Source organism: Nerophis lumbriciformis, linkage group LG05 (assembly GCF_033978685.3).
Source record: "Nerophis lumbriciformis linkage group LG05, RoL_Nlum_v2.1, whole genome shotgun sequence".
NCBI classification, from domain to species: Eukaryota; Metazoa; Chordata; class Actinopteri; order Syngnathiformes; family Syngnathidae; genus Nerophis; species Nerophis lumbriciformis.
Genome location: NC_084552.2, coordinates 55,464,953 through 55,480,332, shown reverse-complemented (window position 1 = coordinate 55,480,332; position 15,380 = coordinate 55,464,953). Strand labels below are relative to the sequence as shown.

The window sequence follows — 15,380 nt, the reverse complement described above, 5'->3', positions numbered from 1 at the left end:
ATATATATATATATATCTATATATATATATATATCTCAATCATACAGTCTACACAAAATAACAATAACAACATTAATATATGAACAGCCTAAAATATATCAAATCATAATTAAACACTATCAACAGATTACTGCCAGTATTATTGCACACAATCCAATATGGGGCGCCAGACAACTTTTGCGCAAGTGAGCTTTTCTTCCCGTCGCTCACGCACGTACACACATACACACCAGTGACCTGGAGAGATGCAGTACAATAAAGCACATACCTCAACACAACTGTCGGGAAGCTAAAATATCCTCTTTTTTTTCTTTTTTTTTTCTTTCAAAGTACAATCAACAACTAGTTGCCAGTAATCCTATATTACGGGTCGATACAATATCCTCATTATATATACTATTGGAGTTTGCAACGTATCATCCTGTAAAACCAACCCCTCAACCCCTTTAAAATAGTTATTTTTCTGATTCAATGGGTTTGTCAACTTGATGCTTCCATAAAACCTTTTCATCCTCACCAACACGACCGCGTCCCCCTCCATCCAATCACGCAAAGACGATTATCATGTTCATCTTTTACTCGGCCTCCTCCTTGGGTGCCTTTTTTCACCTATAAACCAGACGGGCAAAATACTAGAGGAAGGGATGGTGCGGCCTTTCTCATTCAGCCAAAGACCAACGGTCACGGCCGCATGAGTGATGCGGGATTAGTGTGGCAAAGACCTCAGTGGGGAGACTTTCTAATGACCAGGCAGAGAGCTCACATGAATTGGCGACTTTGCAGGCTCTCTGTCGCTCTTTTCTCCGCACGTCAGCCTCTCCTGACACCTCCCCTCCATTTCCGTGCACCTGAGCCGCCCAATTAAGGAAGAAACATGAGCGTTTGTGACCCAAAGATCCGCTGAAATGCAGAGGCGCGCCTCGGACTATGTTTCAGCTAAACTCCATCGTACCGTATGCATCCATCTTTGCGTGTCCTTTAAAAGTCCGAGGGCACATTGCGGTCATGCTGGAGGCAAGTGATTATTAGCACGTGTGTGTGGCCAGACGGAAGTTGGTGAATAATTTAAATATGCATGAATAATACAGTACACCTGAAGGAAAAGTGATTATTAGAGGAAGATGGAGGACTCTGGCTGTGATGCTGGAGATCAGGGGTGTCCAAAGTGCGGCCGGCAGATCATTTGAAAAAATACTATCACCAAAAACAACATAAAATGTGTAGTAAAAGCGTAAACAGGTATAATGTAACGTAACAAAAAGATGGGATTGAGGCAGCTTTTTACTTTAAAACTGGCATTGCTCAAAAAACAATAAAAACTTATCATTTACAGATCAATCTGAAGTTGATCCAGAGATTTAAACGTTGAAAGTAAAAAATAATTTATATTGATATGACTTATTTTGAACACTTTTAGGATTTTGAATCGCAGAGAACTTTTAGTCTGATTTTTTTTTAACTGACATTGCTCAAAAAAAAAAAAAAAAAAAAATTATAATCTACAGATCAATCTGAAGTTCATCCAGAGATTTAAGCGTTGAAAGTAAAAAAAAAAAAGTATTTTGATATGACTTACGATAATCATTTTTAGGATTTTGCATCGCCGAGACCAATTTTTTTTAACTGTCATTGTTCAAAAACTAAAATTGAATCAAAATCAGTTGTTACGGTAGCGTGGCATTGTGATGCCGTAGGTCGTCTTTTCAAGATGCAGAGGGATGTCAGGAAGCGGCTTGCAGGTGAGAATAAATGATTTATTCTGATTGCAGAACAAAATGCTGCGCGGTGCACCACGGCACGGAAAACCAGAGGGTAGCAAAGATGCTAATATCAAAAATGTAAACTATGAGCGAAACTAGGAGCGTAACTTGTTGCGTAGGAGCAAACAAAACCAACAGACCGAATGAGGCCAGCGCGTAAACTAAAATAGCCCTCTGATTAGTGCCCGGGCAACAGGTGCGCGTCCGGGACACTAACCAGAGGCAGGTGACTATAATCTGCCGTCATGGCAACAGAAACAAACTCAAGAGGTGCTGAAAACACAAGTGACTTGAAAACAAAAACAAAAATATGATCCGGGCAGCGGATCATAACATCAGTGTTCTTATGAATTATTTACCTACTTAAAGTTGCCATTATACTGAACAAAAATATAAACCGACACTTTTGTTTTTGCACCCCTCTTTCATGAGTTGAACTCAATGATGTAAAACTTTTACTAAATACACAAACGACCACAAATCATAACGCAGTTCCTTAAGTGCAAAAAGAATGACTAAAGTGGTGAAACTTGAGTCAGAAATGTTGTGCTTTGTGCGAGTCCGCCATTGTAGTCCAACATTGGAGTAAATGAGCCTTTTATCTTTGCTCTCCTTTTGTTGTGGGGCAGACTGGCTCGTACATGCACATGCATCCTCCGCTGTTGCCATTTCTAATACAAATTAGCATATAGCTTTAACTCATATCTGTTAGTAGAATCCATATGGAAGCGCTAAAAACTACAACATGGATGACACAGTCGAAGTGGAGGCACGTAAATAAGACCGCCCACAAACGGTGCATCCTGAAGAGACGTTTAGAAAGCGGCTTGAAGATGGTCTGTAAAACATAATCCATTTTGACATTTTGACCAAAGAACCACCATTACATGCTATGTAGACCACAGGGAAGTGTTATGGTTATATCGTAAATTCCCGACTATAAGCCGCTAGTTTTTACCCTACGCTTTGCACTCTGTGGCTTATAAAACGGTGCAGCTAATTTATGGATTTTTCTTCGCTGACGGCCATAAAGCAAATGGTTTTTACTAAACACATGTAAAGAAACTTCAATGGTGTGTTGTTGTTTGTGCTATGGCGCCATTTTTTGGACGAGTTTGCTCACTGCAGGTGCAGCTGGGTGAATGCCAGCAAGTGTTTTCGGTTGTTTTAATAATAAAAAAAAAAGGAACCACATACAGATGTCATGACACTGTTGTTTTAAGCTTCGAACCGAAAGTGGGAGTACCGGTACTGTTCCGTTTTCTATCCAACCATAGCGTTACTACTCATATGGATTCTGCAGTCATCATTCCAAGCAACGTTTGTAAGTTTTACAATGTAACTAGAACAATTCGTACTTACTAAACCGTCCCATGTGTGGTGTCCGTGTTTTAGTGCATATTTGTATGTGTTAATGTAATGTAATGAAGCTAGCGTCGTTAGCATTAGCTAAAATGCTAACACGTTTACGAGTGTATGTGTTAGCATTATTACCTTAAAATGGCATTCTTTGTGTATTGTTTCAGTTTCACAAATTTAACAGTAAATTCACCAAAATGTCACCGTGGAGTTATTGAGTCTGTTTGGGAAATATATAAACAAACACATTAAAAACAAACAAATTATATACAGATACAGTACATATATTTACATACCGGTATATACTTACATATACATATATAAATAAATACATTTATACATATAAATACATACATTTACATATATATCAATATATAAATTTATATATATATCAATATATAAATTTATATATATATCAATATATACATTTATATATATACACATATGTATACATTTATATAAATACATATATATATATATATATATGTATGTGTGGGGAAAAAAATCACAAGACTATTTCATCTCTACAGGCCTGTTTCATGAGGGGGGGTACCCTCAATCGTCAGGAGATTTTAATGGGAGCATTCGCATACCATGGTTTATATAGGGCACAGAGTGGGTGGGTACAGGCTGGCCTAGGGGCGTGGTGATTGGCTCATGTGTTACCTAGGAGGTGTTTCCGTCTATGGCGGCATGTTGTTACAATTTCGCTGCGCTTGTTGAGGGATGACAGGTCTGGACGGTAAATAATAAACAGTTTCTCTTTCAAGCATAGGTTGCATCTTTTATTACCACTATTGTAAGGTGTGCTGGATGCAAGAATTTGCCATGTTATTGAATATTCAACATTATTGTCTTTGAGGTCCCAAATGTGTTTGCTGAGTTCTGTGGTATTTCGCAGGTTTTTGTTCCTGAAAGAAGCCTTGTGATTGTTCCATCTGGTTTTGAATTCTCCCTCGGTTAATCCTACATATGTGTCGGATGTGTTAATGTCCTTGCGTATTACCTTAGATTGGTAGACAACTGATGTTTGTAAGCACCCCCCGTTGAGAGGGCAATCAAGTTTCTTTCGACAATTACATCCTTTGTTGGTTTTGGAGTCGCTCTGTCTGAGGGCCGACGGCTCATTTGCAATTGTTTTGTTGTGGTTTGAGATGATTTGTCGTATATTGTTCATGCAGCTGTAGCTCAATTTAATGTTGTTCTTGTTGAATACTTTTCTTAGGATGTTGTCTTTGGGAAAGTGTTTGTCAATCAGATTGAGGAATTTGTGTCCAATGTTCGTTGAGACGTTTTTTGCTGTATGGGGGGTTGTACCAGATGATGTCGTTCCGTTTTCTGTTGTTTTTTGGCTGGTTTCCTGGCGTGGGTTCATAGGTGAGGGTGAAATTGTATCCGCTTTCATCAAGGGCTTTTTGGTACGGGGGGGTTGCTTGGACGGCGTGGCGCAATGGAAGAATGGCCGTGCGCGACCCGAGGGTCCCTGGTTCAATCCCCACCTAGTACCAACCTCGTCATGTCCGTTGTGTCCTGAGCAAGACACTTCACCCTTGCTCCTGATGGGTGCTGGTTAGCGCCTTGCATGGCAGCTCCCTCCATCAGTGTGTGAATGTGTGTGTGAATGGGTAAATGTGGAAGTAGTGTCAAAGCGCTTTGAGTACCTTGAAGGTAGAAAAGCGCTATACAAGTACAACCCATTTATTTATCATTTAAATTCAGCTTTGCTAGATGACAGCATCGATAGCCTTTTATTGATTCCGGTAGGTATTCTTTTCGTGGTGGTGGGTGGGTGGTTGCTGTCATGGTGCACGTATTGGAGTGTTGTGTTGGGTTTCGTGAATGGTTGGTAGCTTTTATTTCTCAGGTTGAAAGTGACGTCAAGGAAGTTGACGGTTTGCTTGTTGGCTTCAATCGTGATCCGTAGGCCGTTCTCTTTGAAAATTTGGCATATGCGCTTCTTGGTATTCTCGCTGCTCCTTGGCGAGGCGCGACACACTGCCAGACAATTGCAAATGAGCCGTCGACCCCCAGTCAGAACGACTCCAAAACCAACAAAGCATGTAACTGTCGAAAGAAACCTGATTGCCCCCTCAACGGGGGATGCTTACAAACATCAGTTGTCTACCAATCTAAGGTAATACGCAAGGACATTAACACATCCGACACATATGTAGGATTAACCGAGGGTGAATTCAAAACCAGATGGAACAACCACAAGGCTTCTTTCAGGAACAAAAACCTGCGAAATACCACAGAACTCAGCAAACACATTTGGGACCTCAAAGACAATAATGTTGAATATTCAATAACATGGCAAATTCTTGCATCCAGCACACCTTACAATAGTGGTAACAAAAGATACAACCTATGCTTGAAAGAGAAACTGTTTATTATCTACCGTCCAGACCTGTCATCCCTCAACAAGCGCAGCGAAATTGTAACAACATGCCGCCATAGAAGGAAACACCTCCTAGGTAACACATGAACCAATCACCACGCCCCTAGGCCAGCCTGTACCCACCCACTCTGTGCCCTATATAAACCATGGTATGCGGATGCCCACACATACATATATTGCGCTCTACTACGGTATCGAGCACTATTTTTTGGATAACCTTATTAAGACATATATATATATATATATATATATATATATATATATATATATATATATATATATATATATATATATATATATATATATATATATATATATATATAATGATTCTAAAATAAAGAGAAAATAATAGTAATAACATTAATAATAAATAAATAAAATAAAGGAAACATTTTTTTAATAATAAAAAAAAAGGAACCACATACAGATGTCATGACACTGTACTTTTTAACGCCAGATGCAATGAGAGAGTGGTCCCTGAGCTGGGACTGTCGCTATTTACCCTGCTGGTTAGGATGAAGAGAAATGTTCAGTCAAATAAGCCCACAGTCAATGTATTCAATACGACACAAACAATGTGTCACATCTTCCAAATCCTTCTCTGATAACCTGTCAGGGGGATCTCATCTCGCAAGCACTATAAGGCAGGAATATACGCAAACACACACACACACACACACACACACTTCCGCAGCCACACGTGTGTGTAAAACGCCCAAATGTACGAGCACACACTTAGCCTACTGCCTTTGCTCCGGCGGTTGCCAGGCAACAGCACACATCCCCAGATTGTTTACAGAGTCTGGTGATATAGTTCATCTCCAAGGGGCGCAGAGCGGAGACAGATGGAACGATAACAAGAACAAAACAGAAAAAAAATTAAAATAAATAAGGTGCTCTGTTTCATCCCAGCCACCACTGGTGCTCAGTGGATGATGCGTTATGAAATGCTTTGTGATTTAATAGAGCGCCACTAAGGTATGTGCGCCTGTCTCTCTGTGTGTTACAACGGGAAGGCAAATTTCAGTCTGAGGTTTTTTTCATTAACTCGAAGGTGAAAAGTAATGAAAAACTTTAAATACGAACACTATTTTAAAAAAGTCGCATTTGAAAAAGGATGCTGCTTATCACTGCGCCCTCAGTTAGGCGCAGGGTTTGTGATCAAAACATGAGGAACAGCAGGATCCATTCTTTAAAAATATTGATTTGGATAGAAAAAATACGATACAGTACAAAGATTACATTATGGATTAGAGCATTGGTATACAAAGTGCGGCCCGGGGGGCATTTGCGGGCCGCAGCTAATTTTTTCACGGCCCTGCGACACATTCAAAAAACACTATTATAAAAAAAATAAAAAAATAAAAACTTAAGAAGTGTAATAAAAGTGCAAACAGATGTACTGTAATGAAAAAACGTTGAAATGTTGACATTAGTAACACAGAGCTGCCATGCAGATTGTTTTTTTTTTTTTAAAACATTTGTTACTTAAAAAATAATAATGAACCAAAATCAATGTTGTTATGAATTATCGACCTATTCGAGGCACCAGTTACTTCACATCAAATATTCGTCTTCAAAATATATTTTGGGGAAATTTTTTGCATACTTTGTGTGTTTGCCATATAAAGAAAACTATGTTTTCTTTGACAAAAAGGACATAAAACAAACAAAATTAAAGCTGCAAGCAGCGTTGTTCGGGCCCGCGTATTTGGCAGGTGCTAGTCCTAAGGGTCCCAATACTTTTGTCTACTTGTAGTCTGAAGTGTCCCAAGACTTTTGTCTAGTGTACCTACCTTGTCTGCATTGTGTGGGCACGTTGGTGCTTCCTGCTTTTGAGCAGCCATCTTACAAAAACAGCACCGCAGGAGCATCAGTGCAGCGGGTCTTTGAAGGGTCATAAAATCAAAACCGGAGCAGGTATCACAACTCTTTCACCAACTTTTAATCAGAAGGGTTCAATCTCTCTCCTGTGTTAGTTTGAAGGCGAAACAACAAACGCGCTCAGAGGAGATAATGTTTGAAGAAAGGAGACGGGTTTTTACAAAAATGTTGTGTTGAAGGGGGAATAACAAACTTCCTGTAGATTTTTGCTGGGGGTTGTCAATTTATGAAATGTAGGTGTAAGTGAGACCTACGGAGAGGTTTTCGTTTCATGTCTCTCCGACCTTCCCAGTGGGAGTTACAGGCAGTTTTGTAGTTTTTTTCTTCCGAGGAGCAGTTTTTTTGTCCGTTTTATTAAAAAATAGCTGTAGAGCGCAATTTTAGAATTTGGAGTTAGGTTTTTTTATTAGATCACAGTTTTTGCCAGTCCTGATGTGTGTGTTCAGTTTGGTGAGTTTTGAAGCATGTTAAGGGGGTCAAATTACAGCGCAAAGAGGCAAAAGTGACTGTTTTTAGTAATTTTTTGTCTTGAAGGGGGAATTGCCAACTTCCTGTTGATTTTAGCCCGAGAATGTACCATTATGAAAGTTAGGTCTGAGTCAGACCTACATAGAGGATTTTGTTTCATGTTTTTCCGACCTTCCTAGTGGGAGTTACAGGCAGTCTAGTTTTTTTTTCTTCCTAGGGGGCGCTAGAGCGCAATTTTGATTTTTGCAGTTTGGTTTTTTTATTAAAAGACAATTTTCGCAGGTCCTGATGTGTGGGTCAAATATGGTGAGTTTTGAAGCATGTTAAGTGGGTCAAATTAATAATAATAATAAAACCTTAGAAATTCAATAGGTCCTTATGTCCCATTGCATAAGGACTCCCTGTGGGAGTCCTTTTGCAATGGGCCACTGCGGGCCCTAATTAAAAAAAATAGAAATAAAATAAAAATGTATAATCAATGGATAGATTTGAAGTTGATGTAGAGATTCAAGCATTAAAAGTAAAGACAAAAACAAAAAACGTATTAACATTTTTATAAGTGGGTGCCTTTTCTATTCTATTCTATTGTATTCTATTCTTTTGGATCCCCAATACCTTTAGTGTAATTATTTTTTAAATCCTTTCATCACTCAGAAATGTATTATAAATCAAAATTAATGGTGTTATGAACTATTGACCTATTCAAAGCTCCAATTAGTTCACATTAATTATTCCACTTTTAAATATGTTTTGGAGGATTTTTTTTTGCATATTTTATGTGTCTGCCATATTAAAACCAAGGTTTTCTATGACAAAGAGCAAAAAAACTAAACAAAAAACGAAATAAAATCAATGGATAGATTTGAAGTTGATGTAGAGATTAAAGCATTGAAAGTGAAAGAAAAACAATTTATGACTTATTTTAACACTTTTATGAGTGGGGCCCTTGTGGATCCCCAATACCTTCAGTGTAATTTTCTTTAGAATCCTGTCATTACTCAAAAAATAATAATGAATCATAACCAAAGTTGTTGTTTAAATTATTGACCTATTCAAGGCTCCATCTCCTTCACATCAAATATTCCACTTTGAAATATGTTTTTGGGAAATTTTTGCACATTTTGTGTGTTTGCCATATCAAAACCAAGGTTTTCTTTGACAAAGAGCATAAAACAAATATATATATATATATATATATATATATATATATATATATATATATATATATACATATATATATATATATATATATATATATATATATATATACATCATCGTCGACTTCAGGAGGCACTAGTCCAGTCACACTCCACTCTTCATCAACGGCACAGCAGTGGATATCGTAAGCAGCACCAAGAGCTCAGCAGCGCATGCTCTTTTTGCGTCGGATGAAAAGAGCACAGCTCCCTCCCCCCATTCTCACCACATTCTACAGAGGCACTATAGAGAGCCTACTGACCAACTGCATCTTTGTCTGTACTGGAGCCTGCAGTGCCTCAGACTGCAAGTCTCTGCAGAGAGTGGTGAGGACGGCGGAAAAGATCATCAGGACTCCTCTTCCTCCTATCCAGGAAATCGCAGAAAGCCGCTGCTTGACCAGGGCTCAGAAAATCTGTAGAGACTCCTCCCACCCCCACCAAGGACTGTTTTCACTGCTGGACTTTAGAAAGAGGTTCCGCAGCCTCCGTAGCAGAACCTCCAGGTACTGTAACAGCTTCTTCCCTCAGGCTATCAGACGCATCATAATCATCCCCTCAATTCCCCCCAAAAACGGATTAACTCGCTGGAATATAAAGACAATATAACATACATCCATAAACGTAAATGCAAATGCTAAAGTGGAATATATTTATCTGTACAGTAATCTATTTATTTATATCTGCACCTTATTGCTCTTTTATGCTGCACTACAACGAGCTAATGCAACTAAATTCCGTTCTTATCTGTACTGTAAAGTTCAAATTTGAATGACAATAAAAGGAAGTCTAAGTCTAATATATACAGTTAAATACATAAATAATCAACGGATACATTTGAAGTTGATGTAGAGATTCAAGCATTGAAAGTGAAGAAAAAAACAATAATATATGACTTATTTTAACACTTTTATGTGGGGCCCTTGTGGATCACCAAGATCCTGTCATCACTCAAAAAATAATAATGAGTCAAAATCAATGTTGTTATGAATTATTGATCTATTCAAGGGTCCATCTACTTAAAAATGTTCTGTACAAAAAGACATAAAACCAAAAAAATTATAAACTTTATATCGACGGATAGATCTGGAGTTGATCTAGAGCAGGGGTCGGGAACCTTTTTGGCTGAGAGAGCCATGAAAGCCAAATATTTAAAAATGTATTTCCGTGAGAGCCACATCATATCTTTTAACACTGAATACAACTAAATGCGGGCAGCACGGTGGTAGAGGGGTTAGTGCATCTGCCTCACAATACGAAGGTCCGGGGTTCGATCCTGCGCTCGGGATCTTTCTGTGTAGAGTTTGCATGGTCTCCCCGTGACTGCGTGGGTTCCCTCCGGGTACTCCGGCTTCCTCCCACCCCCAAAGACATGCACCTGGGGATAGGTTGATTGGCAACACTAAATTGGCCCTAGTGTGAGAATGTGAGTGTGAATGTTGTCTGTCTATCTGTGTTGGCCCTGTGATGAGGGGGCGACTTTTCCAGGGTGTACCCCGCCTTCCGCCCGATTGTAGCTGAGATAGGCTCCAGCGACCCCAAAAATGGACAAGTGGTGGGAAATGGATGGATGGATGGACAACTAAATGCGTGCATTTTTTAAGTAAGACCAACATTTTTAGAGTATACGGTAATAAGTCTCTAATTATTTTTAATAACATTGTTATTTCTTGAACAGGTGCGGTACAAAACGGATGGATGGATTAAAATGCATGATAATGTTTTATTATATTGAATGTTATTTTTAACATCGTGATTACCAGCGGAATTATTCATTACTTATCGTGTTAAGCAATGTCAGCTAAGATTTATCTGAGAGCCAGATGCAGTCATCAAAAGAGCCCCATCTGGCTCTATAGCCATAGGTTCCCTACCCCTGCTCTAGAGAATTAAACGTTGAATTAAACGTTGAATTAAACAATATATATATGTTACATGTAAACATACTTGCCAACCCTCCCGGATTTTCCGGGAGACTCACGAAATTCAGCGCCTCTCCCGAAAACCTCCCGGGACAAATTTTCTCCCGAAAATACTGCCATCTAGTGCATTTGATGAGAGCACTTTTGTGCGTGCCACACATCAATGCATCATCAGAGAGGGTGTTCAGAATGGTTAGAAAAATAGTGACAGAGAATAGAACAGGGATGGACAATTCAACCCTTCACTCAACAATGAGTAGATGAGTGTTATGTGTGTGTATATGTGTAAATAAATGAACACTGAAATTCAAGTATTTATTTTATATATATATATATATATATATATATATATATATATATGTGTCTTAATAAGGTTATCCAAAAAATAGTGCTCGATACCGTAGTAGAGCGCAATATATGTATGTGTGGGAAAAAAAATCACAAGACTATTTCATCTCTACAGGCCTGTTTCATGAGGGGGGGTACCCTCAATCATCAGGAGATTTTAATGGGAGCATTCGCATACCATGGTTTATATAGGGCACAGAATGGGTGGGTACAGGCTGGCGTAGGGGTGTGGTGATTGGCTCATGTGCTACCTAGGAGGTGTTTCCGTCTATGGCGGCATGCTGTTACAATCTCGCTGCGCTTGTTGAGGGATGACAGGTCTGGACGGTAAATAATAAACAGTTTCTCTTTCAAGCAGGTTTTTGTTCCTGAAAGAAGCCTTGTGATTGTTCCATCTGGTTTTGAATTCTCCCTCGGTTAATCCTACATATGTGTCGGATGTGTTAATGTCCTTGCGTATTACCTTAGATTGGTAGACAACTGATGTTCCCCTCTCAACGGGGGGTGCTTACAAACATCAGTTGTCTACCAATCTAAGGTAATACGCAAGGACATTAACACATCCGACACATATGTAGGATTAACCGAGGGAGAATTCAAAACCAGATGGAACAATCACAAGGCTTCTTTCAGGAACAAAAACCTGCGAAATACCACAGAACTCAGCAAACACATTTGGGACCTCAAAGACAATAATGTTGAATATTCAATAACATGGCAAATTCTTGCATCCAGCACACCTTACAATAGTGGTAATAAAAGATGCAACCTATGCTTGAAAGAGAAACTGTTTATTATTTACCGTCCAGACCTGTCATCCCTCAACAAGCGCAGCGAGATTGTAACAGCATGCCGCCATAGACGGAAACACCTCCTAGGTAACACATGAGCCAATCACCACGCCCCTAGGCCAGCCTGTACCCACCCACTCTGTGCCCTATATAAACTATGGTATGTGAATGCTCCCATTAAAATCTCCTGATGATTGAGGGTACCCCCCCTCATGAAACAGGCCTGTAGAGATGAAATAGTCTTGTGATTTTTTTCCCACACATACATATATATATATATATATATATATATATGAAATACTTGACTTGGTGAATTCTAGCTGTAAATATACTCCCCTTTTAGCCACGCCCCCAACCACGCCCCCCTCCCACCCCGAGCACGCCCACCCAACCCCCCTCCCCCCACCTCCCGAAATCGTAGGTCTCAAGGTTGGCAAGTATGCATGTAAATTACTTTTAAAACTCTTAGAACTGAGACCCTTTCTGGTCTACAGGATCTTTAACATATATCAAACTTGAAGGGAGCTCAAAGGGTTAAAAAAACACCTTCGTATATTTGAATGGTTTCCATCCATCTAAAATTTAAGCATACCAAAATGGCCTTCGTATGTTTTGATTTTTCAGTGTGGAGAAAGTTTGGATTGGATTTGAGGCTTTGGGTGCATGTTTTAGAAAGGGAAGGATTATGTTCACGTCTACGGGTTTGTCACTAAAGGAATATTGATTCAGGTTTTTGCACAAAGAGCTCCACGGCATCCTCGGGGAGTAAGCCGAGTGCACTCACACGCATGCATGCTTGGAGAAACTCGGGCAAAACCTGACCTGGAGGGTTTTAGCTCTACTGAGCTTAAAAAAAAAATAAAAAAAAGGACACTCACATGACGGTGTTGATTCCTGCAAGCTGCTGGAACATCTGCAGGCCGCAACCCACGAAAAGAGCCCGCCGCGTGGGGGGGTAGGTCAGCATGCGCCAGATCACAGGGCCATCTGGAGACAGAAGGACGAGGGAATTGAATTTATCTGCAAGACTCCACATGCTTTCATTGACCCGTCCGTGCACCTGTACACGACACGCCTCTTTAGGAGTGACACACACCACAAAACTCTAGATTTGAGGTACTCATTCATGACTGAAACTAATGAAGCAGCCGGTGTACTGTTTTTTTATGAGTTCTGCACCTGTACCAGAATAAAATAAGGTAGATAAAAAGTCTAGTCACTTTAATTGGAGTGAACAACCACAACATTAAAGAATAGACCTACATTAGGATCATGCTTTGTCAAAGATGCTTTGTAATGTAATCTGTGATATTTCTACTGAAATAATTGTCTTTTATAACCTGTTCTGATAGATAGTCCGCAATCACAGAATGTTTAACAGGCAGAATATTACATTTTATTAATAAATATAGAAGGTTAAAACATTGTCATGCAGAGATATGAATACCATAAACTTGTTGAACATGTAACAAAAGCATTTATTCAGGTAGAAATATCAAATATTACATTACCAAACATCTTTGACAATCAAAGTATGATTGTAACAACCCACATTATGTGTGATTAATAGAGATGTCCGATAATATCGGCCGATAAATGCTTTAAAACGTAATATCGTAAATTATCGGTATCGTTTTTTTATTATCGGTATCAGGTTTTTTTTAATTTATTTTTTTTATTTTTATTAAATCAACATAAAAAACACAAGATACACTTACAATTAGTACACCAACCCAAAAAACCTCCCTCAAAAACCTCATTCACACAAAAGGGTTGTTTCTTTCTGTTATTAATATTCTGGTTCCTACATTATATATCAATATATATCAATACAGTCTGCAAGGGATACAGTCCGTAAGCACACATGATTGTGAGTGCTGCTGGTCCACTAATAGTACTAACCTTTAACAGTTAATTTGACTCATTTTCATTAATTACTAGTTTCTATGTAACTGTTTTTATATTGTTTTACTTTCTTTTTTATTCAAGAAAATGTTTTTAATTTATTTATCTTATTATTATTTTTTTTTTAAAGGACCTTATCTTCACCATATCTGGTTGTCCAAATTAGGCATAATAATGTGTTAATTCCACGACTGTATATATCGGTATCGGTTGATATCGGTATCGGTAATTAAGAGTTGGACAATATCGGAATATCGGATATTGGCAAAAAGCCATTATCGGACATCCCTAGTGATTAATGAGTGAAAGTGGTATGTAAACATGGTGTAGCTCCTCCTCTGAATGGAAGTTCTCTTACAGTAGAAGTACAAATGATGTATTCTCACAAAATACAAAATCTGCCTAAAAATAATTTTAATTGTCATTAAAAGCGTGTCTATGTCCTTTTTGTGTTGTGCTGTTTAAAAAGGCATAATGCTAAAAAAAAAAAATGTCATGAAAATGATCTGTTTGGGTACACTTATTAATGACAAAAAATTATATTTATCTGTGATTAATTGTGATTGAATATTTTAATCGTTTGACAGCCCTAATTAAAACCAACAAATAAGAATAACATGGGATTTAAGAAGCCAGAACATCCATCCATCCATCCATCCATCTTCTTCCGCTTATCCGAGGTCGGGTCGCGGGGGCAGCAGCCTAAGCAGGGAAGCCCAGACTTCCCTCTCCCCAGCCACTTCGTCCAGCTCCTCCCGGGGGATCCCGAGGCGATCCCAGGCCAGCCGGGAGACATAGTCTTCCCAACGTGTCCTGGGTCTTCCTCGTGGCCTCCTACCGGTCGGACGTGCCCTAAACAACTCCCTAGGGAGGCGCTCGGGTGGCATCCTGACTAGATGCCCAAACCACCTCATCTGGCTCCTCTCGATGTGGAGGAGCAGCGGCTTTACTTTGAGCTCCCCCCGGATGACAGAGCTTCTCACCCTATCTCTAAGGGAGAGCCCCGCCACCCGGCGGAGGAAACTCATTTCGGCGGCTTGTACCCGTGATCTTGTCCTTTCGGTCATAACCCAAAGCTCAGGACCATAGGTGAGGATGGGAACGTAGATCGACCGGTAAATTGAGAGCTTTGCCTTCCGGCTCAGCTCCTTCTTCACCACAACGGATCGATACAGCGTCCGCATTACTGAAGACGCCGCACCGATCCGCCTGTCGATCTCACGATCCACTCTTCCCTCACTCGTGAACAAGACTCCGAGGTACTTGAACTCCTCCACTTGGGGCAAGATCTCCTCCCCAACCCGGAGATGGCACTCCACCCTTTTCCGGGCGAGAACCATGGACTCGGA

General features: G+C 39.6%; 1 protein-coding gene across 1 annotated transcript in view; it reads right to left on the bottom strand.

Moving 5' to 3' along the window:
* The window catches only part of LOC133606145 (proton myo-inositol cotransporter-like), a 184,379-nt gene that overhangs the window by 38,016 nt on the left and 130,983 nt on the right, over nt 1–15,380 (bottom strand). The window contains exon 5 of the mRNA XM_061959751.1: nt 13,005–13,113. Coding sequence (XP_061815735.1) covers nt 13,005–13,113 — 109 coding nt within the window. The remainder of the gene's footprint in view (nt 1–13,004; nt 13,114–15,380) is intronic.